This window comes from Melospiza melodia, chromosome 26 (assembly GCF_035770615.1).
Source record: "Melospiza melodia melodia isolate bMelMel2 chromosome 26, bMelMel2.pri, whole genome shotgun sequence".
In the NCBI taxonomy this organism is placed as follows: domain Eukaryota; kingdom Metazoa; phylum Chordata; class Aves; order Passeriformes; family Passerellidae; genus Melospiza; species Melospiza melodia.
In genome coordinates this window covers 1,882,957-1,905,961 of record NC_086219.1, presented here as the reverse complement: position 1 = coordinate 1,905,961, position 23,005 = coordinate 1,882,957, and the positions used below count along the sequence as shown (strand labels likewise).

The following is a 23,005-nucleotide window of genomic DNA, read 5'->3' as shown; positions in this document are numbered from 1 at the left end:
CTGGGATAAATTTAATCACCGTGGTGCTGCCTTTAATAACAAATTTAATTATGACAGCACAAGTCTGCAGCCACTCCTGCCCTACAAATTCCAAGGATATTAAATCACTGCAGGGCCCAGAGAGCACTTGGGAGCATGAACTGTCCAGAATGAAGTTGTGGCTCTCTGGGAACCACTCCCTGGGGATGCTCTGCCTGCTCAAGCTTCTCTGAGGTGCTGATTTGGGTTTTGACATCCCTGAGCTGCATCTGGAACTGCATCTGAATCAGCCCCGCTTTAAAGAGAGGGATGGGAGATCCAAATCCACTGATCTGGAGAAATTCAAACAAAAACTACTGTAAATCTGCAGCAGCAAGGACAGCTCCTTCACACCAGGCATGGCTGACGTGTTTAGTGGGATTTTTCTGCTGCAGAAAGTTCTTACCTGAAGAAATAAACACAATTAAAGGGACAAGAAGTAGAAGGGATGGGCACCCTGTAAAGTGGCAGCCCATAAACCTGTGATAATAAATAAATATCACATTAAACCCTTCACAAAGGCACAGCTCTAAACCAGATTTTCAACTCATGGGACACACAAACCCCACATCCCAGCCAGCACACACAAAGATTCACCTCCAGAAAAGCCAAATCATTAACTTCTTGCAGGAACTACAGACAAAAGTGACCTCAAAGCAAGAAATTCCAGGTTTTCTAATCCCCCCAGCAAAGCTTCTCCTGAAACTCTTCCAGCAGAGGATAAAGGAGGCACTTCTGACAGATGGCTGCTGGCTGCTCAGGCAGGAACCAGACTGAGATCAGGATCACAGAAACCTATTTCAGGAGCTGCCTTCACCCAGATTTTTCCTTTTCAATCCTCTCCATCCCTGACAAGGCACTGCTCACGACAAAACCAGCCGTATCCTTAAAACACATTAATTAACAGTGGTTTTTTTGGTAACCCCAAAGTAATCTGGATCCCAAAAACTATTTCAGGAACTGCCTTTGTTCAGATTTTTTCCTTTTCAATCCTCTCCATCCTTGACAAGGCACATTTATTGACAAAGCAGGCTGTAACCTTAAAACACATTAATTAACAGTAGTGTTTTGGTAACCCCAAAGTAATCTGGATCCCAAAACCTATTTCAGGAACTGCCTTTATCCAGATTTTCCCCTTTTCAATCCTCTCCATCCTTGACAAGGCAAAGTTCATGACAAAACCAGCTGTACCCTTATATCATAAATGTGGATATTGTTATAACACACCTTTATCAGTAAAAACTGTGGTTTTTTGTGACCCCCAAAGTAATTTGGATCACAGAAACCTATTTCAGGAGCTGCCTTTACCCAGATTTTTTCCTTTTCAATCCTCTCCTTCCTTGACAGGACATATCTATTGACAAAACCAGCTGTATCCTTAAAACACATTAATTAACAGTGGTTTTTTGGTAACCCCAGAGTAATCTGGATCCCAAAACCTATTTCAGGAGCTGCCTTTACCCAGATTTTTTCCTTTTCAATCCTCTCCTTCCATGACAGGACATATTTATTGACAAAACCAGCCTTATAACACATCTTTACCAATAAAAGCTGTGGTTTTTTGGTAACCCCCAAAGTAATTTGGATCAATTCCTGCTCTGAAAAGCCACAGCAGGGAAGGTTTCAGACCAAGGCTACAAAATGGGAACTAAAAAGGTTCCTGCAGACAGATTTTCACTCAGAGATGTTCCCACAGAGCATTAAAAAGCAGAATATTGCACTGAGGAGATGCAGGAACACCACTGAGCACACAGAGTGAAAATGCCATTTTATCATCCTCCAACTTTCATTGTTAGCTCAGAACCCAGCCAAAGCTGGGTCAGTTTCTCTTGCTTGAAGTTTTGATCATGTAATTTCAGCAAAGATAAAGATAAAATATCTCACTGAATATGTCTATATATCATATGTCAATACCTGTTCTAGAAATGAAACAGAATAATCCAAATTACACAAGGGAAGCCCCAGTATGAAAATACACCTTGGTGCTCATGGTTGGGGTTTTTTAAGGAGGCACAGGCAATTTATCTGGCAAACTGTGGTGCTTTTCTCCATGAAATAAAATTTCTCTAAAGTAAAATACAAATCCCTTAATAGATTAAAAAAAATAAATCCATATTAATAAGTTAATTTGATTCCAAACATTCCTCACCCAAATTTCTTAGCTCAAATGTTAAAAAACTATTATTAAACTATTTATTAACTATTTCTTTTAAGCAAAGTTTAAAATAAATAGTTAAAAATACCACCTGCTGAGGAGGTTGCTGTGTAAATAATTTTCATTATTTATATTACTGCCCAGAAATCAAACACCCAGCAGTTGTCACTCAGCTGCTGGATCAGCTCAGCTCCCAGAGCCACAGATGGGAATTTGGATTATTGAAACTGCCCAGACCTAAATCAGAGCACACACTTGTTCCTGGATCTGATTTCCAACTCCACCAGCCAGAGCTGGTTTAAGAATTACAGCTGAAAATAACTGCAATTTCTGTTTTGACTACAGGATAAAGCACAATGGGAGAAAATATTTGTATTTCTTGTGCTTGATTACACAAAACATTTCCCTGTGTAGCTCGCTGGCTCCTCCAGCTCCATTGTTTGCCAGGAAAAAAATAAAAAAATAAAAAACAAGGCTTGTGAAAAACCACTGAGGTTGTGATTTATTGGTGAGAAAAGTCCAGAAAATAACCTGGGTAAATTATTCCACATCTGAAATTCAGCCCAGCCCTGAGCAGGAGATCCAAGCAAAATGTTGGTGTTGCATGGGAATAGAACAACATTAATATTTTCTAGGAGATTATCTCAGGTTTGATTACAGAAACCTATTTCAGGAACTGTCTTTATCCAGATTTTTCCTTTATCCAGATTTTTTTTCCCTTTTTTTTTTTTTTTGCAGAACTCACCAGAACGTGCCTGAATTTTCCAGCCCTAAGAGAAAACTGACGAGCTTTGCTTTGCTGCCCTGCTCTGCTCACAGACACTGATTTACCTCCCAATTATTCAGCAAATATTCAGGAAATGGATACAACAGCTCTGAAAAAAGCTCTTCAGTAAAACTCAGTTCCATCCTTTCAGCCAAGGATGAGAGGCTCTCCCACAAGAGCCATAAAATCCAAACTAAACAAGAAATAAAAATAATATTTATTATATTTATTATATAAATATTATATGTATAATATTTTATGTATAATATATATAATATATATAATATTTTATATATATCATACATAATATATAATATATCATATATAGTATATAATATATAGTATATAATGTATAAAATATATGACATTATATATAATGGAGTATGTATTTGCTATATTTATTAAATAAATATAAAAATGTTATATAATATGAAATATCATGTATTATGTATGATATATATAATTCTATTTATAATATCTAATCTATAACATAGTATATAATATATAGTATATAATATATACTATAGCATATATAATGTATATTATATATAATATTATATATAATATAGTATATATTCGTTATATTTATTATAGAAATATAATAAAAATATATAATATAATATAATATAATATAATATAATATAATATAATATAATATAATATAATATAATATAATATAATATAATATAATATAATATAATATAATATAATATAATATAATATAATATAATATAAATATAATAAAAACTTTGGTTTTTCTCTTTCTGTCCTTAAGGAACTGCCAAAGGTTTTCTCTTCTACTTTATTTAGAAGGAAAACAAAAGAAAAGAAAAAAGAGAGATAAGTGATCTAAGCAATTATAAAATAAACAAAAATAACAATAAAAAATAACAAATTAGGACGTCAGGAAGAGATTACCCCAAATAGCAAAATTAAAAAAAAAAATCAGCACTTGCTATGCCCTAAAGTTCAACCTCAGGTCATTTTAGGAGCTGAAATAGCTCTGCAGGTAAAGGTGTCAGCAAAGCCTCTTTAGAGACTGACTGGAACCTCTGCAGGGCCTGCCTGGGTTAAATCCCCCAAATCCTGCATGAAATCCCCCAAATCCTGAATTACCGACCTGTGGCAAGCAGGGCTCTGGGACAGCAGCAGGAATCTGTGAGGGACCAAAGGATCCCAGATCCTGCCAGGGAAAGGAGGAACCCAAAGGAGCTCAACAAAACCCAAAACCCACCCAGCATTTACCACTGACTCCTTAAATACTCCGTTTTTCTCTTTTTATCCTTAAGGGAGTGCCAAAGGTTTTCTCTTCTACCTTACTTAGATAGAAAAAAATAAAATATACTCTGATTTTCTCTCTTTGTCCTTAAGGAACGGCCAAAGGTTTTATTGTCTACTTTACTCAGAAGGAAAAAAAGAAAATACTCTGATTTTCTCTTCTTTTTTTCTCTTCTTTTTTTCTTTTCCTTTTTTCCTTCTACTTAACTTAGAAGGAAAAAAATAAAATCCTCTGATTTTCTCTCTTTGTCCCTAAGGAACTCCCAAAGGTTTTATTGTCTACTTTATTTAGAAGTAAAAAAAGAAACTACTCTGATTTTCTTTCTTTGTCCCTAAGGAACTGCCAAAGGTTTTCTCCTCTACTTTATTTAGAAAAAAAAAATTAGAAGAAAAAACTCTGATTTTCTCTTTTTATTCTTAAGGAACTGCCACAGGTTTTATTGTCTACTTTACTTAGAAAGAAAAAAAAATAGAACAAAATACTCTGATTTTCTCTTGTTTTTTTCTCTTCTTTTTTTTTCCTTCTACTTTATTTAGAAGAAAAAAAAGAAAATACTCTGATTTTCTCTTATTTTTTTCTCTTATTTTTTTCCTTCTACTTTATTGAGAAGAAAAAAAAGAAAATACTCTGATTTTCTCTTTGTCCTGAAGGAACAACCAAAGGTTTTCTCCTCTACTTTAGTTAGAAGAAAAAAATGAAATACTCTGATTTTCTCTTCCTGTCCTTGAGGAACTGCCAAAGGTTCCATCTTCTACTTAGAAGGAAAAAAAGAAAATACTCTGATTTCCTCCCTTTGTCCTTAAGGAACCGCCACAGGTTTTCTCCTCTACTTTACTTAGAAGATGAAAAAAACCCAGAAGAAAATACTTTGATTTTCTTCCCTTTGTCCCTAAGGAGCTGCCAAGGGTTTTATTGTCTACTTTATTTAGAAAGAAAAAAAAAAAAAAAAAAAAAAAAAAAAAAAAGATAAAAAAGAAAGAGAGATGAGTGATGTGAGCAATAGCCCCAGTGAGTCACAGGCAGGAAATTTCAGTTCTTGAAAAGATCTGCAGTGCCTGAGGCAGGGCTGAGAGCGCAGAGCCGCCTCTTCCCTCAACAGGGCACCCATCTTTTTTACTTAGATTTGAATTTTTTCTTTTTTTTTCATTTTTTTTTCATTTTTTTTACTTAGGGATGGGGTAATTGAGAGGTGTTTTAAAAAGTTTTATTTTATTTCTAGTTTTATGAGACGGGTGAGATAATACAGATGTTATAATTTATTAAAATTAGGGCTGAGAGCGCAGAGCCGCCTGTTCCCTCACACAGGGCACCCATCTTTTTTACTTAGATTTGAATTTTTTCATTTTTTTTCTTTTTTTTTTTTTACTTAGGGATGGGGTAATTGAGAGGTGTTTTAAAAAGTTTTATTTTATTTCTAGTTTTATGAGAAGGGTGAGATAATACAGATGTTATAATTTATTAAAATTAGAAGTTGACTACTAGAAGTGTTTCTTGGTTTATTAGTTTTTTGTCCCACTTTGTTGCAGATGCTTTAAAGTTAATCTACATTTTTATTTTCTCTCTCTTTTTATATGTCTCTTTTTCTTTTCTCTTATATTTTTATATTTTTATATTCTTATTTTCTTTCTCTTCTATATGTCTCTTTTTCTTTTCCTATATATATTTTCTTTTTTTAATATTTTTTTATTTTTATATTTTTATGTTCTCTTTTTATAAGTCTCTTTTTCCCTTACTTTTTATTTTGATATTTTTATTTTCTCACTATTTTTCTTCTCTCTTATATGTTTATATTTTTTATTTGTATTTTTTTATTATATTTTTCTTTTCTCTTATTTTCTCTTTATGTATCTTTTTCTTTTCTCTTATTTTATATATTTTTAATAAATAAAATAAACAATAAATTTAAATTATTTATATTTTTATTTTATTTATATATTTAATTTTGATATTTTTCTTTCCTCTTATTTCCTCTTTATGTCTCTTTTTCTTTTCTTATATTTCTCTTTTATTTATATTTTTATTTTCACTCTATTCTTATGTCTCTCTTTTCTATTTTATTTTATATTTTTATTTTCTCTCTATATATACGTCTCTTTTTCTCTTCTATTTTTCTATTTTGGTTTTATTTCTATTTTTATTTTTATATTTTCCTTTCCTGTTATTTTCTCTCTCTTTTTATTCGTCTCTTTTTTCTTATATTTTTATGCTATTTGTATTTTTATTTTTTCTTATATTTTTATTTTATTTCTATTCTTATTTTATTTCTATTCTTATTTTTATATTTTAATTTTCTGTTATTTTCTCTCTCATTTATTGGTGTCTTTCTTTTCTCTTATATTTTTATGCTATTTATATTTTTTTCTTATATTTTTCTTTTATTTCTATTTCTATTTTATTTCTATTCTTATTTTATTTCTATTCTTATTTTATTTCTATTCTTATTTTATTTCTATTCTTATTTTATTTCTATTTTATTTTATTTCTATTTTTATTTTATTTCTATTTTATTTCTATTTTATTTTATTTCTATTTTTATTTTATTTCCATTTTATTTATATTTTATTTCTATTTTTCTTTTATTTCTATTTTTCTTTTATATTTTTCTTTTATCTATTTTCTTTATTTTATTTTATTTCTATTTTTATTATTTCTATATTTTATATCATTTATATACGTTTTTATTCATATAATATATAATAATTATATTACATATAATATATTACATATATTACATATATATATTACATATATATACTACATATATATATTACATATATATATTACATATTATATATATTACATATTATATTATATTATATATTACATATATTATATTATATTATATTATATATTACATATATTATATTATATTATATTATATTATATTATATTATATTATATTATATTATATTATATTATATTATATATAACATATTATATTATATATATTACACATATATATAACATAATTATATTACATATAATAGTGTATTAAATTACATTATAATATTCCTGGCATTCATATTAAACTCATATTTATTGTATTATTTTATTTTTTTATTCTCCTTAAGGAGGGAGGGGTGACTCACGGCTGGGAGTGCGCGGTCTCGTAGCGCTCGAAGGCGTGCGCCAGGTCGTGCTTGTTGTTCATGTAGCACTGCGTGCACAGGTCGTAGTCGAAGCACAGCTTGCACTTCCACCTCATGCCGCGGATGCCGTGCTTCTTGCAGCAGTCACAGATGATGTTGGGGTGACGGACACCTGGGGGGAAAAGGGAATGGGAGATGCACAGGAATTGCGGGGAAAATCCACAGGAACTCCGGGGAAAATCCACAGGAATTCCGGGGAAAATCCACAGGAATTCCAGGGAAAATCCACAGGAATTCCAGGGAAAATCCACAGGAACTCCGGGGAAAATCCACAGGAACTCCGGGGAAAATCCACAGGAATTCCGGGGAAAATCCACAGGAATTCCAGGGAAAATCCACAGGAATTCCGGGGAAAATCCACAGGAACTCCGGGGAAAATCCACAGGAACTCCGGGGAAAATCCACAGGAACTCCGGGGAAAATCCACAGGAACTCCGGGGAAAATCCACAGGAACTCCGGGGAAAATCCACAGGAATTCCGGGGAAAATCCACAGGAATTCCGGGGAAAATCCACAGGAACTCCGGGGAAAATCCACAGGAATTCCGGGGAAAATCCACAGGAACTCCGGGGAAAATCCACAGGAACTCCGGGGAAAATACACAGGAACTCCGGGGAAAATCAGGATTTCATAACCACCCTTCCAGTACTGCAGAATGCCCAAGCCCTGTAGAAAAAGATCTTGGATGTCCACAGGAATTCCAAGGAAAATCAAGTTTTTAGAATCACCCTTCCGGCACTGCAGAGTGCCAAACCCTGCAGAAAAGGATCTTTGAGATCCACAGGAATTCCAGGGAAAATCACCCTTATGAAAACCACCCTTCTAGCATTGCAAATATGTCAAACCGTTTCAGAAAAGGATCTTCAAGATCCACACAAATTCCAAGGGAAAGCAGGATCTTAGCACCACCCTTCCAGCATTGCAGAGTGCCAAATCCTTCCAGAAAAAGACCTTTGAGATCCACAGGAATTCCAAGGAAAATCAAGTTTTTAGAATCACCCTTCCGGCACTGCAGAGTGCCAAACCCTTCCAGAGAAAGACCTTTGAGATCCACAGGAATTCCAGGGAAAATCAGGATTTCATAACCACCCTTCCAGTACTGCAGAATGCCAAACCCTGCTCCAGCAGAGCCTTTTCAAAGAGGGAAATCAGGCGGTGCTAAATGCTGTCCCATCACACAGTGTAGGGACAGGAGGTGACTGTGCCAGGGGCTGTGCCCCTGCCCATGCCCTGCTCCAGCAGAGCCTTTGCACAGAGTCAAACATTACATTAAATTCTTTACAAATCACACAGACACATACAAGTAAGGTTCTAAATTATTACTGGGTTATTCTGCCACCAACAAATCCCAGCATCGCCAGGCAGGCAGCGAGCAGAGGCTGGCACAGGGGCAGGGGTGCTGTGGGCAGGAATGGCAGTGCCAGGGGCTGTGTCCTTGCCCTCTGCGCTCTTTGCACAGAGAGAAACACTAAATTAAACTCTTTACAGACCACACAGACATGCACAAATGAAGGCTCTAAATTACTGCTGGGTTATTTTGCACACCCCTGGCCGCGCATCGCCGTGCAGGCCGCGAGCAGAGGCTGGCACAGGGGCAGGAATGGCAGTGCCAGGGGCCGTGCCCTGCTGTGCTCACCTATCTGGGCGTTGTCGTAGAGCAGCAGGTCGTAGGCGCCCTGGAAGCCCGTGCGGTAGTTGGTCCTGTTGCCCTGGTCCCACTGCACCACCACGGTCTTGTCGGGCGTGGTGGGGCTGCCCGTGCGGCCGATCTCCACCACGGTGCCCACGTTGCCCTCGCCGCTGTCCTGGCTGCCCCACTTCCAGTCCACTCCACGCACAACCCTCATCCCCACCTGCATGCTGGCATGGGGGTCCGGCTCCATGGATCTGCACAGCAAACCCTACGCGTGCTCCTGCTGCACGGGGGTCTCGGGTGGGGTCAGCATGGTCAGCACGCCTGCGAACGAAACAGCAGAAATTCAGGGCGTGTGTTCCACACATCACATCTCATCTCCCCCACCAGAATCTGCAGAAAAATCCTGACTTGCTGAGATAAATCGGCTTTATTCGCTGCGAAAAATGTGTATTTTATGATTGGCTTTTGGCAAATATTCAAATATTCAAATATTCATATGTGTTATGTCAGACAGTGATGCTGTATTAATTTTTTTAGTAGTGTGTTAAATATAGTTTTAGGTTATAACATAATGTTAAAATAGAAACTATGCTATGTGAGATACTTCTTTAAAGAAAGGACTCACAGGGAGATAGCAGCCACAGGACACCGAAATCTTTCAGAGAAAGAGAATTTATTGCTCCATTATCAGGAGAAACTTTTTCCTGCCTCACTCAGCCATGAAGATGCCCTCAGGATTCAGAGGAAGAAGTTGACACTCACCAGACAGAATCCTGTATTTAAATGGATCACTAATGAGGTGTATGAATATGCAACAGGCTGTTGCTTTTAAGGGTTAATCCTCTGTTAACTGTGTCCTTTTTTGGCTTATTTTGCCCAGAAAAGGTACCTGGTCATCCATAACTCTTTATTTTTATTGTCTCATATTATCCTAATCCAAATTGTCCAAATTATTATTACTCTAACTACACTGCTATTTTTATAACCATTTTATTATTATTAAACTTCCAAAATTTTAAAAACAAGCGGTTGGAGTTTTTCACGTTCACAAATGGGATTCTCACAGCTTAAGCATTGACAGGAGTGATAGAAAATCTAACCAGGCTTCCAAGGCTCATCAGCACCTGCAATAAAATCCAAAAACTTCTTCCAGAGAGCTGTGCATTAGGGAAGAGAACTGGGCAAGGAGTCTACAAAATTCCAGTACCAGCCCTTGATCCCAAACTCAAGAATGAACACAGAGACACAACAGCAGCAGAAACAAGCAAGCACAGTAAATAAAATTGAAGGAAATGAGCAAGAAAACACCAACAGCAGGATTTTAGCAATAAAAGTGAATTTCAGTCCATTTTCAGGAAGTCTCCCCACATGCATCTCATCTTTTTACAGCACTGTCAAGTTTCACTTGCCCTTCAAGTCAGTTTTGGTTTTGATCTGAGGATACAGGAAGTTTTAAAATTTGAAAAAAGCATTTGCCTGTTTTCCCCAAGCAAAGGCAGTTTCACAAAAACATGGTCAATGTCAGATTAATTTCAGTCCTTTCCTGTTATTTATCCATGAGCCACAGCAGGAACAGGGCAGGGCTGCTGCTCCACCTGCAATAAACCCAGCAGATTTAGGGCTGCCTTTATTTGAGTGGTTCTCACTTATTTCAGTTGTTTCTTTCTCTTTCAGTAATATTTGAGTGGTTCTCACTCTGTTTTTTCATCTATTTCTTCACCTTGTTAAAGGATGTAGGTCTAAAGGAAGCACCAGTAAATTTAATATTCAGGAGCTTTGTGCAAAGTCTTCATTCCAGCATTCTGGCTTCCTAAAAAATTGATATAAACCAGTACATTTATTAATTTCACCTTGTACATTTACGAATTTCAGCTTGTTAAAGGATGTAGGCCAAAAGGAAGGAAATTTATTAATATTCAGGAGAATATCAGCGAGATCAGCAAGACAGGGCCAGCCTTCCCAACTGTTGCCATGACAATGGGGTGAACACCACACAGATGCAGCACATCCTCAATTCTGAATTCAAGCAGATTCTTAAATCAAGCAGATTCTCAAATCCTTGTTTGACAAGGGTAAGCATAAGACAGACAAAAGGAATGTGGCTTTCGATGTGCAGAGGCTGGAAAAATCTCCTGTAGCATCCTTGGGCACCCCTGGATCTTCCTCCCGAGCTATCCACAACACCCAGATTTTCTCAAAAATTGAAAGAAAGGATGCAAAGGGATGAAAAATGCAGAGGGCACAAGCAGAGCACCCTCAGTGCCAGGACAGAGAGCGTGGGGAGCTGCCCCAGCTGAGGGGATGTGCTCAGCCCCAGCAGCAGCTCTGGGCCCTGGATCTTCCTCTGAGCTATCCACAACACCCAGATTTTGTAAAAATTTTAAAATAAGGCTCAAGAGGATGCCAAGGGATGAAAAATGCAGATGGCACAAGCAGAGCACCCCCAGTGCCAGGACAGAGAGTGTGGGGAGCTGCCCCAGCTGAGGGGATGTGCTCAGCCCCAGCAGCAGCTCGGCCCCGGGATGTGCTTTCAACGCTGCCACCCACCAATAAAAACATCTGAAAACCACCAAACCCTAAAAATAAACCCATCCTCCAGCCAAACATCCCCTTTTGAATGCGTGGAGGAGTGGTTTGATGCAAAACCATAAAAAAAAACCAAAAAAAAAACTGATGCACATTTGCAGTGTGAGCCTGATCTGTGCTCAGCCTCAGCCTCTCCCTGTCCTCAGGGCTGTGACACCCAAACCCCTGGCACAGCAGGGCAGCATCAAAGCAGCTGTCCTGGTGAACTCCACACCATCCTCCCTCCTCATCATCACTAAAGTCTCCCTGGGTGATCTTTCACTTGTTTTTGTGGGGGTGGATGTAACACTGCTGAGCTGGAGGCGCACCGGTGTTCACCGTCTCTGTGAGAGCAGGAATTATCAAAGAATATTCTTTGTGCCCCAAAAAGAGCAGGAATTATCAAAGAAACATCCATTGTGGCAGGAATTATCAAAGAATATCCTTCATAAACCCACATCTCCCTGTGCACTTTCCCACAAATTTTGGATGCTGCTGAAATCCTTCAAAGGAGCTGTCAGTTTTGCAAAAAGCATCAGCAGCCCTTGAGGATGCCTTCCTAACCTGAATATTCCATTTTCCACACATTTTCTCCCATCCCCTCCTCACGGGAGATGCACAACAGGAGGGAAAAGCTGCTCCAAATCTCAGCATTATTGATTTCCCTAAGTGGAAATGTTTCACTCACTGAAGCAAATACTCCTCCCCTGATGCTGCCTGGGCTGTAATTATTCCAGGTGGAGCTGCCAGAAATAATTCAGAAAGGAAACATCAGTTTCCCATGGGAATTTCAGGTAAGCATGAAGGAATAATTCAGATTTCTGAATCCTCAAATAACATTGTGACCTTGCCTGCTGTGACACAGGAAAGAGCAGCGCCTCAGCTTTAGGAAATCCCACTAAAAGTTAATTGGAAAAAAGATAAATTGGTTGGATTTCAGCTTTCAGCCCGCAAAATTTAAGCTGCAATAATTGTGGCAGCTTTCTGCCAATATTTCAATATTTCAGCCCAATTTCCTTTGCCTGCTGGGAGGCAAAGGTTGCTGCTGGTGTGGCCCCACAGCAAACAGAAGCCAGTGCTGGAAACAGCTGACAAAAATCAGTGCCTGGTGATCACATTATTTGAACAGCATGGTAAACAGAGGATATGTTTAAAAGAAAAAAAAAATTAAAAAAGAGCTTTTTTCCTTCCCTTTAACCATATTTTGCAGTTTGAATTGTCTTGAGGTGAATCGCTCCACTTTTGAGATTTGCCCATGCAGGAGATGCTTCCTCAGGTAATTTCAAATCCCACATTTCCCCAAAATTCCCAATTTCCCCATCTGATCAGCCCCCAAATCAGCCAGAATTACACTGAATTTGAAAATAACACCACTGTCCATTTCTTACTCTTTTCATTCTATTTGCCTCTTCCAGTGCCATTAAATAAATTCTTACCAAGTCATTAAAAGTGTAGATTAATCAGCTACCACCACTGGAAAGCTTCAAGACTTAATTTTGGATATCCTCACATCAAAAATATCAACACAATTTTGGTGTCCTGGCTGAATTAACCTAGTTCATATTGAATTAAAATCTGCTGGGTTTTAGCACTTCCTCCACTATTTCAGGACTTAATTTTGCATATTCTCACATCAAAAATATCAACACAATTTTGGTGTCCTGGCTGAATTAACCAGCTCATATTGAATTAAAAACTGCTGAGTTTTAACACTTTCTCCACTGTTTCAGGACTTAATTTTGGATATCCTCACATCAAAAATATCAACATAATTTTGTGTCCTCCAGTTCATATTGAATTAAAATCTGCTGGGTTTTAGCACTTTCTCCACTATTTCAAGACTTAATTTTGGATATCCTCACATCAAAAATATCAACATAATTTTGGTGTCCTGGCTGAATTAAGCCAGCTCATATTGAATTAAAATCTGCTGGGTTTTAGCACTTTTTCCCCTCCTCCTGTATTTCCCTACAGAAATAAGGCTCAGCAGGGCTTTCCCCCTTTCCTGACACAAATTTCACAGCTCAATGCACCATCAATTATTGTTCCCCTACCTGCAAGGCAGAAATAAACACTTTTGTGTTCTTTAATAACACAACCAGGATCAAATACCTCTGCTCAAGGCTTATAGCTGCTAAGTTTATCACCAAGGTAATTGGTAATATTCATTATTCACGCCAAAAACCTGAAAGGTAATTAGTAATATTCATTATTCACGCCAAAACCCTGAAATTCACACAAAACCAGCTGATATTAGAGGAAAACAGAGCAGAAAAGCAGCAAAATATTTTTGATTTTGACACCCTGCAGCAGAGAAGCTGGGGCTGCCCCATCCCTGGAAATGTCCAAGGCCAGGTTTGGAGCAGGAAAATAGGATGGGATTTAATGTCCCTTCCAGCCTGGAATTCCAGGAGGTTCCTCTGCAAAGCCTCAATGACATTTTTCTTCCTTTCTCCTCATGCAATCAGGAATTTTATTTGGTCTAAAATAGTGCAAAATGGCATCACTGGCACATGGGGGGAAGGCAGAAAGGAGCAGATGCTGCTTTTGTAGTTTAAATACCAACAGCAGATAAATGAACCCATTTTAATGATAAAATCAGTCTGAGATTAAATTTAAAAAAAAATCAAATATGGGGCAGCTGCCACTGGCGAAACAAATCAATCAAATAAAAAAATAAAACCCTGAGTGAGGTGAAATAATTTCCAAACCTCACGTGCTCCCAGAGTATATTTAACTGTATTACATAAACAGAATCAAGCAGGTGATTAATAAGGCTCTGCTCAGGGATTTAATATCTTGTCACTCCAGCTCTGAGCAGGCACAGGCACATCCTGAAACACAAGGGAGGAAAAGATAAAAATAACCAGCCAGGCTCAGTCCCCAGCAAGGATTTATCTCTGCAATCAACACTCGGCCTTTGCAAATGCCAGCCCATTGATCTGGTTTGCCCAAAGTGAATTTTCCATTTCATTTTTACGCTGGCACTGAGTTGCTTTCTTTGCCTTTCAGTAATATTTGAGTGGTTCTCGCTCTGTTTTTCCATCTATTTCTACAAATTGTTAAAGGATTGTAGGTCTAAAGGAAGCACCAGTAAATTTAATATTCGAGAGCTTTGCTGGAATGAAGAGTTTGCACATTCTGGTTTCCTAAAAATGGACATAAACCAGCAAATTTATTAATTTCACCTTGTAAATTTACGAATTTCACCTTGTTAAAGGATTGCAGGTCTAAAGGGAACACCAACAAATTTATTAATATTCAGGAGCTTTGTGCAAACTCTTCATGGTTTCCTAAAAAATGGATATAAACCAGTAAATTCATTAATTTCACCTTGCAAATTTATTAATTTCACCTTGTTAAAGGATGTAGGTCTAAAGGAAGCACCAATAAATGTATTAATATTCAGGACCCTTCATTCCAGCATTCTGGTTTCCTATAAAATGGACATCAACCTGAGAATAAATGATCTAAATAAATGATTTTTCTTCCTAAAGGTGGAAGAAGTGACAGATAAGTTGCACACCCTGAATTTTGGGTTCATTTTGTGTGAGAATGGCAGAACCCAAAAGCTGCAGTGGACACAGAAACTGCACTGAGCTGGCCTTGAACCTTCAATTCAACTCAGATTTCACCTCCCTCTGATGACCACAGGCACAGAAATCTGAACCTGCTCCAAAAATGTAACACTGATCTGCACCAAACCCCAACTGGCTTTGTCACTGAGAGCTGGGCACCAGAAAGGGCTTTTTGTCAGCAGTGAGTGGAGAATTAATTAAACAGAAAGTGACAGGGACCAGCCAGCAGCAAAGACACACAGAGCGTTTTTCATGAATCAGCTCCCTGCTAACTGCAGGACTGAAGCATGGAACGAATCTGGGTTGCACAATGGTCAATATTTGCTTTGAAACACTGAAATGCAAACAGCACCTTTAGGAAACACCAGCACAAACCACAAATAAAATTTAAAAAAAAAAAAAAAAAAAAAAACAAACAGCAGAAGCTGTGGCAGGGCTGACAGGGGTGTTAAACTGGGGCTGAACAATCCAAAACTTCCCTGGTTTTCCCACTGAGGCTGAGGGTGCACAGGAATTCAGGAAGGAGCACCCTGAGATGCTCAGCAATAAAAATTGGGGAAAGAAATGGAAAAGGGAAATGTTTGGAGTCTCTTTGCCTTCCCAAGCAACCCTTACACCTCAGGAATTCCTTAATTTCACCTTTCCAGTACTGTTCTCTGTCTGGGCTAACCCACCCCACGCAGAAAGGTCAGGGATGTTCAAAATTCACATTTCTACACCAACATCAACCAAACCCCACAAAAGCACAAGTTCAGGCTCCAAATTGCTGAGGTCAGTGCTGGTGTGGCCAGTGGAGAATTAACAGTGATTACAAGTGAAAGTTCACAGAGAGAGCACCCTGGGGTGCTCAGCAATAAAAACTGGGGGAAGAAATAGAAAAGGGCAATGTTTAGAATCTCTTTGCCTCTCCAAGCAATCCTTACACCTGAGGAATTCCTTAATTTCACCTTTTCAGTCCTGTTCTCTGTCAGGCTTAACCCACCCCACACAGAAAGGTCAGGGATGCTCAAAATTCACATTTCCACATCAACATCAACCAAACCCCAACAAAAGCACAAGTTCTCTCTACCAGGGAGGGAAAATTTCAGGCTCCAAATTGCTGAGATCAGCGCTGGTGTGGCCAGTGGAGAATTAAAAGTGATTCCAAGTGAGAGTTCACACTGGGCATCTCGTGGATCTCTCTTATTCCATCCCATGGGATAATTGCTCATTGCTCATGATGAAAATTTCCTTCTGGCTTTTGATGAACTGTGTTCTTTCCAGGAGGGAGGAAAAACAGCTCCAGCCATTTGCTTTAATTGGAGCTGACAGTTTGCAGATTGGAGCCTGGAGCCTTGAAAAAGCTCAGCAGCTGATGAGAATCCACTTTTTCCTCAATAGCAGATCTCTTGAGTTAAATTTATATTGCTTCACAATAAAAACAAATACTCCCTGCCCACACACACAAGCACTAGGTAATGTTGTTTAAGTAAAAAAAACCTCAATTATTTGCTAAGTTTGAATGAAGATCTTTGCATAGAAAAAAAGGGGAGAATGGTATTTAAACTTTTCCATGGAAGATCTCTGTGGAAAAGAAACAAAAACTCAGTATTATTGCACTGAGTGATTCTTCTGCATTGAATCCACTTTTTCCTCAATAGCAGATCTCTTGAGTTAAATTTATATTGCTTTACAATAAAACAAATACTCCCTGCCCACACACAAGCACTAGGTAATGTTGTTTAACGAAAAAACCTCAATTATTTGCTAAGTTTGAATTAAGATCTTTGCATAGAAAAAAATGGGAGAATGGTATTTAAACTTTTCCATGGAAGATCTCTGTGGAAAAGAAACAAAAACTCAGTATTATTGCACTGAGTGATTCTTCTGCATTGAATCCACTTTTTCCTCAATAGCAGATCTCTTGAGTTAAATTTATATTGCTTTACAATAAAAACAAATACTCCCTGCCCACACACACAAGCACTAGGTAATGTTGTTTAAGTAAAAAAAACCCAATTATTTGCTAAGTTTGAATGAAAATATTTGCATAGAAAAAAAGGGGAGAATGGTATTTAAACTTTTCCATGGAAGATCTCTGTGGAAAAGAAACAAAAACTCAATATTATTACACTGAGTGATTCTTCTGCATTGAATCCACTTTTCCTCAATAGCAGATCTCTTGAGTTAAATTTATATTGCTTCACAATAAAAACAAATACTCCCTGCCCACACACACAAGCACTAGGTAATGTTGTTTAAGTAAAAAAAAAACGCAATTATTTGCTAAGTTTGAATGAAGATCTTTGCATAGAAAAAAATGGGAGAATGGTATTTAAACTTTTCCATGGAAAATCTCCATGGGAAAGAAACAAAACCTCAACAATTATTGGATTGAGTGATTTTTCTGCATTTCCTACCAGGAATCACCATCACTTTTCTGGCCCTTGGCACTAAGAGGTCAACAATCAACCACCTGCATCCCTTTTTCCTGTGCCCAGAGCAGTGACAAAGCCACAATATTAAAAAACCCAGTTTAATAAAGTCAAATACAACCACCCAGGGCAGCTGGAAAATCTCAGACAAGCTCAGAGATCCATCAGGAAGGGTTTCAGTGCACTTTATCATGCCTTGTGGGGAAGGATGGACTAGGTGGCCTCAGCAAAATCCCTTCCAGAACTATTTTCAATCATCTAGAAATAGAGGATCAGACAGAAACATATTCCAACAGTGAGAAATCTGTCTTGGCAGAGGATTTCAGCTGTGCTCTTCCTTGACATTGCTCTAATATATTTCTCAGAGGCAAGGAGACCATCTGGCCCAGAGCTGATGGTGTGGAGCCCTGGTGAAGCTCAGCTCTGCACCTCCCTCACACCAGCCATCAACTCCTATTTACCACTAAAATCTCAGTTCAAGCATTTAAAAGTTCAGAAGTTTAATGACACGATTGCCTTTTCTGTCCATAAAGTCAGCCAGTGTCCCCCAAAAGTCGTTCAAAAATCAAAATCCCGATTCACTGCAGGAGTGAAAAAATGAAGAGGAATTAACTCTGACGCCCTGAGGGTTGAACAGTGGGGCTGAGGAAACACAGAGCTGTGGCTCACAGGTGTTTAAACTCTGGGACCCTCAGCACTGGTGGCACAAAGGGATTATTAGGAACACAATTTTTCCTCCTCCTCCTCCAATTTTTCCAAAGCTCCTTCAGCCTGGCAGGAGGCAGCTGGAGCATAAAACCCGCTGGATCCCTGATGAGCCTTGATAGCTCATCCTGCCAACCTGAGATTCCCCCTTGAGGCTCCCAGAAGGGTCAGCACTGCCCTCCTGCCTGCTGTCAGCCTGCAACTTGCCCTTTGTGTGCTCTGAAAGCAGATCAGGAGCTTCAAACCTAATCTCTGCTGACATGCCTCTGGCCAGGCAGGCACAGGGAGCAGAACAGAGCGAGGAGGAGCTCTTGGTTTCTTGCTCAGGAAGGTTTGAGGGGCAGCAGGTCCATCAGTTCACCCCCAGGTCTGTGCATTTCACAAAGCCAAATGTTTTCTTTGTGCTCTGGGGATTTTGGAGAATCCAAGAGCACCCTGCAGATGGGAAATGGAAACTGAGGTACACGCGGGGTTGGTGGCAGAGCCAGGAACAAAGCTCATCCCAACTCCAAGTTCTGCTCTCCACAGCCTGGTCACAGGAAAAGAAGGAAATTTCAACCCTTAATTCCCTTGGGATTCCATCAGGGAACGTGGCTCAAGGTCCAGGATCAATCAGCTGAAGGAAGGAAGCTTCAAACCCCTAAATTCCCTTGGGATTCCATCAGGGAACGTGGCTCAAGGTCCAGGATCAATCAGCTGAAGGAAGGAAGTTTCAAACCCCTAAATTCCCTTGGGATTCCATCAGCGAACGTGGCTCAAGGTCCAGGATCAATCAGCTGAATATCCTGCCAGCACATCAGTGGAACTTCACTGATTCCATGCTCCTAACTAAATTCTGGAAGATTTTTTTTCTGTGTTTTTGGAAATTTCAAACACTGGTACAGAGGGAAAAGAAATATTTAAGCTCTGCAAGTCTCCCAAGAAACAACAGACTGCACTTTGTTTGAGGAGAACTGTGGGAGAGAATTCTCTCTGTCTCCCAACAGAGCTTCCAGGGAGAGCAATGGAAAGGTGAGAGAACACTGCATTACAATTCTGGCCCCTCCAAAAACGCCCTTGACAAGCCATGAGTTATAATCCCTGACAAACAGCCAGAACTCAAACAGGACTCTCCATTCTCTCCCTGGAAAACAGGAACTGAAGGGAAAGGGCAGGAGCAGGGCTGACACTCAGCCCAGCCCTGAATCCTGCCTGAGCCCAGGGGCACTTCTGGAGCAGGGCAAACACATTTGATGGGAACATGCAGGGACAACACGACCTCAAAGCCCTGAACTCCACAGAAACCACCAGGAGCAGCCTCCATGAGCAGCAAAACCAAACCAGGCAGGAGATGAGCTCCTTTCTGAGGCAGCAGCCACAGCTCTGAGCATCCTGCGCTCCTGGAGCCACTCACTTCCACATCAAGGCAGCAGAAAAAGCCATGGACATCCCTCTTCCCCAGAAAAAGGGAAGGAGACAACTGCAACCACCACACTCACAGCACTCCCACGGGTTTTTTCCTGCAGTTTCCCAGACGTTTGACAAAGTTTCAGTGGAAAAGGCATCCCAGTTCTTCCAAACAATCCCAGCAGTGCCCATTGCAGAGCAAAGCAGGGGAATAACAGATTCTTCATGCACGAATCTGGCACAAGATTTTCGCAGCCGCGGAGCTCCAAACATGCACTCAAAATAAATGTCAAAACATATGATGCTGTACAGCAAAATCAGAATAAGCAGAGAATTGTGCTGAGCCAAGTATCACACAGATATGAAGCTCCTTCTGATGGCAGTGACTCACAGAGCTGTGCAAAGAGGAAGGCATGGGGAACACAATCACCTTTGTGAAGCCTAAAAAGGAAATATCTCTTCAATAAAACAGAGCCCATGGTGATGCTGTTAAATGACAGTCTGTTAACAATGCTGCAGGCACCCTAAAGAACCCCTGCCCTTCCAGCACAGAATTAAATCAGTTTGAAAAACAGGCACAAGGTACTGAGGATACACCAGTGGCAGAGCTGAGACTACACAGAGATACCCAACTACTGCCCTGTAAGTCAAAAAAGAACTTTTTAAAGGAACCAAAAAACATCACCTGCTCCAGACACAAACCTAGACACTACAACTCAGAGCAGAAAGCAAAGCTCAAAATAGGGTAAGAACCTCTCCAGCTCTGCCAAGGCTGTGGAAGCTTCCCCTTTCACATCTCCATTATCTACCTGTCACACAGCATCATTCCCACCACAAAAATGGGGGATGTGGGTTATTTACAGCAGCTGCATCCCATGACAATTCACTCCTCCAGATCCTGAAACCATGAATGAAAAACTCAACAGGTAATCAAGCACAGAGGAAGGTCCTAGAAGGATGAACAACTGCATCATTCTCCACAGCAAGCAGTTTCAGGAAAGCAGGGAGTTGCTAAACAGAGGAGAAATAAAAATGGGATCTCATTTGAGCCAAATACACTCCTCCTATAGCAACAGAGAAGTGCAGAGGATGTCATGAGGCTCTTAGCCAAAAAGTGAGGAGGTTCAGCAGTAAAGCCAAGCTCAAGTGACCTCCATGAAGGTGAGCCAGGGCTCGCTTGCTTCCCAGCGAGGTAGGAATCAGAATTTGTGACATTCAGAAAGTAATTCTGCAGCTGAGCATGGGCAGTGAAATGAGAGCAAACACCTCCAGTGTCTTTAGCGCAGCTGCACCAACTTCTCCGGGTTTATTCTGGGTTTAGCGTGGCCTCCATTCACAGACTGGAAATACAGAAACACGGGAGGGAAAAAGCCACACGTGCCTCAGCTCCGAGCTTCCTTCCCCACACGCTCCAGGGAAAACGAAATTCCCCGCAGGAATGAGCGCTCCCGGCTCACTGAGCCCGGCCTTACCTGAGAGACCGGCCGGGAACAGGACGGAGCTCAAACCCGCCAGGGAAACACCGACAGGGCTGGAGCACAGCGGGGCCGGGCCCAGGCCCGGGATAAAGGGGCCGGAACCACCCGGGATAAAGCGGCCCCAATCCCGGCTGAAGGTACCGGAACCACCCGGGCTACAGCGGCTAAAATCCCGGCTAAAGGTACTGGAACTAGCCCGGCTAAAGGTGTCGGAACCACCCGCGATAAACTGGCTTCAATCCCGGCTAAAGGTGACGGAACCACCCGGGCTACAGCGGCCTCAATCCCGGCTAAAGGTCCTGGAACCAGCCCGGCTAAAGGGGCCAGAACTACCCCGGCTAAAGCAGGGTTTAATCCCGGTTGACGGGGCCAGAACCATCCTGGTGAATGGACCTTAATCCCGGCTACAGCTGCCAGAACCACCCGGGTTTAAAGGGGCCAGAACCATGCCGGTAAAGGCGCCTTAATCCCGGCTACAGCTGCCAGAACCACCCGGGTTAAAGGGGCCAGAACCACCCCGGTAAAGGGGGCCTTAATCCCGGCTACAGCTGCCAGAACCACCCAGGTTAAAGCTCCCAGAACCACCCCGGTAAAAGGGGCTCAATCCCGGCTACAGCTGCCAGAACCACCCGGGTTTAAAGGGGCCAGAACCACGCCGGCTAAAGCGGCCCCGATCCCGTTTAAAGGGACCAGAATCACCCCGGTAAAGGAGCCAGAACCACCCCGGTCCCTTCCAGCTGCCCCATCCCGAGGGGAACACCCCGGGGAAAGCCAGGCACGTACCTCAGGGCCAAGGCAGAGCCGAGGATCCCCAGAGCCACAAGCCCAGCGCTGCGCTCGCCGCCGTCCCTCCTCCATGCCCACAGCGGCGCCCGGGCGGGCGGAGAACGCGGGTGAAGCCGGGCACCGGGGCTGGGATCCGCCCTTACCCCGGCACCTCCCGGTGTGGCTGTAGCAAACCCCCGCTGCCCTGAGCCGGGCCGTGTCCCCGGAGCCGGGCCGTGTCCCCGCGGCCGCCGCGTCCCCGCGGTGCTGCTGCCGCAGCCGCAGCTCGGCCCCGGGGCCGCCCCGCCTGCGCTCCCGCGGGCAGCCGGGAGCCGTAGTTCCGCTCCGGGCGCTCCGACTACAACTCCCGGGAGCCCGCGGGGAGCCCAAGGGGTGCCCGCGGGGAGCCCCAGGCCCGGCTCGGCTCGGCTCGGCGGTGAGGGGAAGGCGCGGGGCAGTGCCCGGTTTGCCCGGGCGGAGCGGCCGCGCAGCCCGCGGGAGGGAATGAGGGGGGGGATGCTCGTGGGCTGCGTGTTCGGGGTCTTTAGGATCGCTCAGTCCAACAAGTGCTTGGTTTAGCGGAATTAAATGTTAAAAGAGTGGGTTTAGGTTGGATATCAGGGGGGATTCTGCACTGTGAAGGGGGTGAGGCACTGCGAGAGGTCGCTCAGGGGAGGTGTAGATCACCCGTCCCTGGAAGTGTTCAATGCCCGGGCTTGGAGCAGGCTGGGACAGTGGAAGGTGTCCCTGCCCATGGCAGGGAGTGGAAAGAGGTGATCTCCAAGGTCCCCGTCCAACCCAAACCGTTCTGTGATTCCATGAAGGGAATTCATGGTTTTGTTCAGCAGGTGGGCTTTGAACTCCTCCTCCTGTCCCAGCCTTGTGCCTGGAATGAGATCGTGGGTGGCTGAAGCGCCACCAGAGGTGAATTTAAACACCTGGATCGTGGAATGGGTTGGGTTGGAGGCGACCCTAAAGATCCCCCAGCTCCAACCCCCTTTTGGACAGGGACACCCTCCACAAGGCCGGGTTGCTCCATCCAGCCTGGCCTTGAACCTTAAATCACAGGACTACTCCTTTTGTAATTACCTTCAGAGGCAATTTAGGCGTT

The 23,005-nt window shown here is 41.3% G+C and overlaps 1 protein-coding gene across 3 annotated transcripts in view; it reads right to left on the bottom strand.

Moving 5' to 3' along the window:
* MIB2 (MIB E3 ubiquitin protein ligase 2) overlaps positions 1-22,140 on the bottom strand; it is a 46,169-nt gene extending 24,029 nt beyond the window's left edge. For 2 of the 3 annotated variants that reach the window (XM_063177099.1, XM_063177101.1), the window contains exons 1-3: positions 21,913-22,140; positions 9,004-9,324; positions 7,308-7,479 (exon numbers count right to left, since the gene is read on the bottom strand). In XM_063177099.1, coding sequence (XP_063033169.1) covers positions 7,308-7,479; positions 9,004-9,250 — 419 coding nt within the window. In that variant the 5' untranslated portion in view covers positions 9,251-9,324; positions 21,913-22,140. Of the gene's footprint in view, positions 1-7,307; positions 7,480-9,003; positions 9,325-9,628; positions 9,752-21,912 lie in introns of those variants that run through there. The other variant, XM_063177100.1, reaches the window with a different exon arrangement.
* Positions 22,141-23,005: the final 865 nt, after the last annotated feature.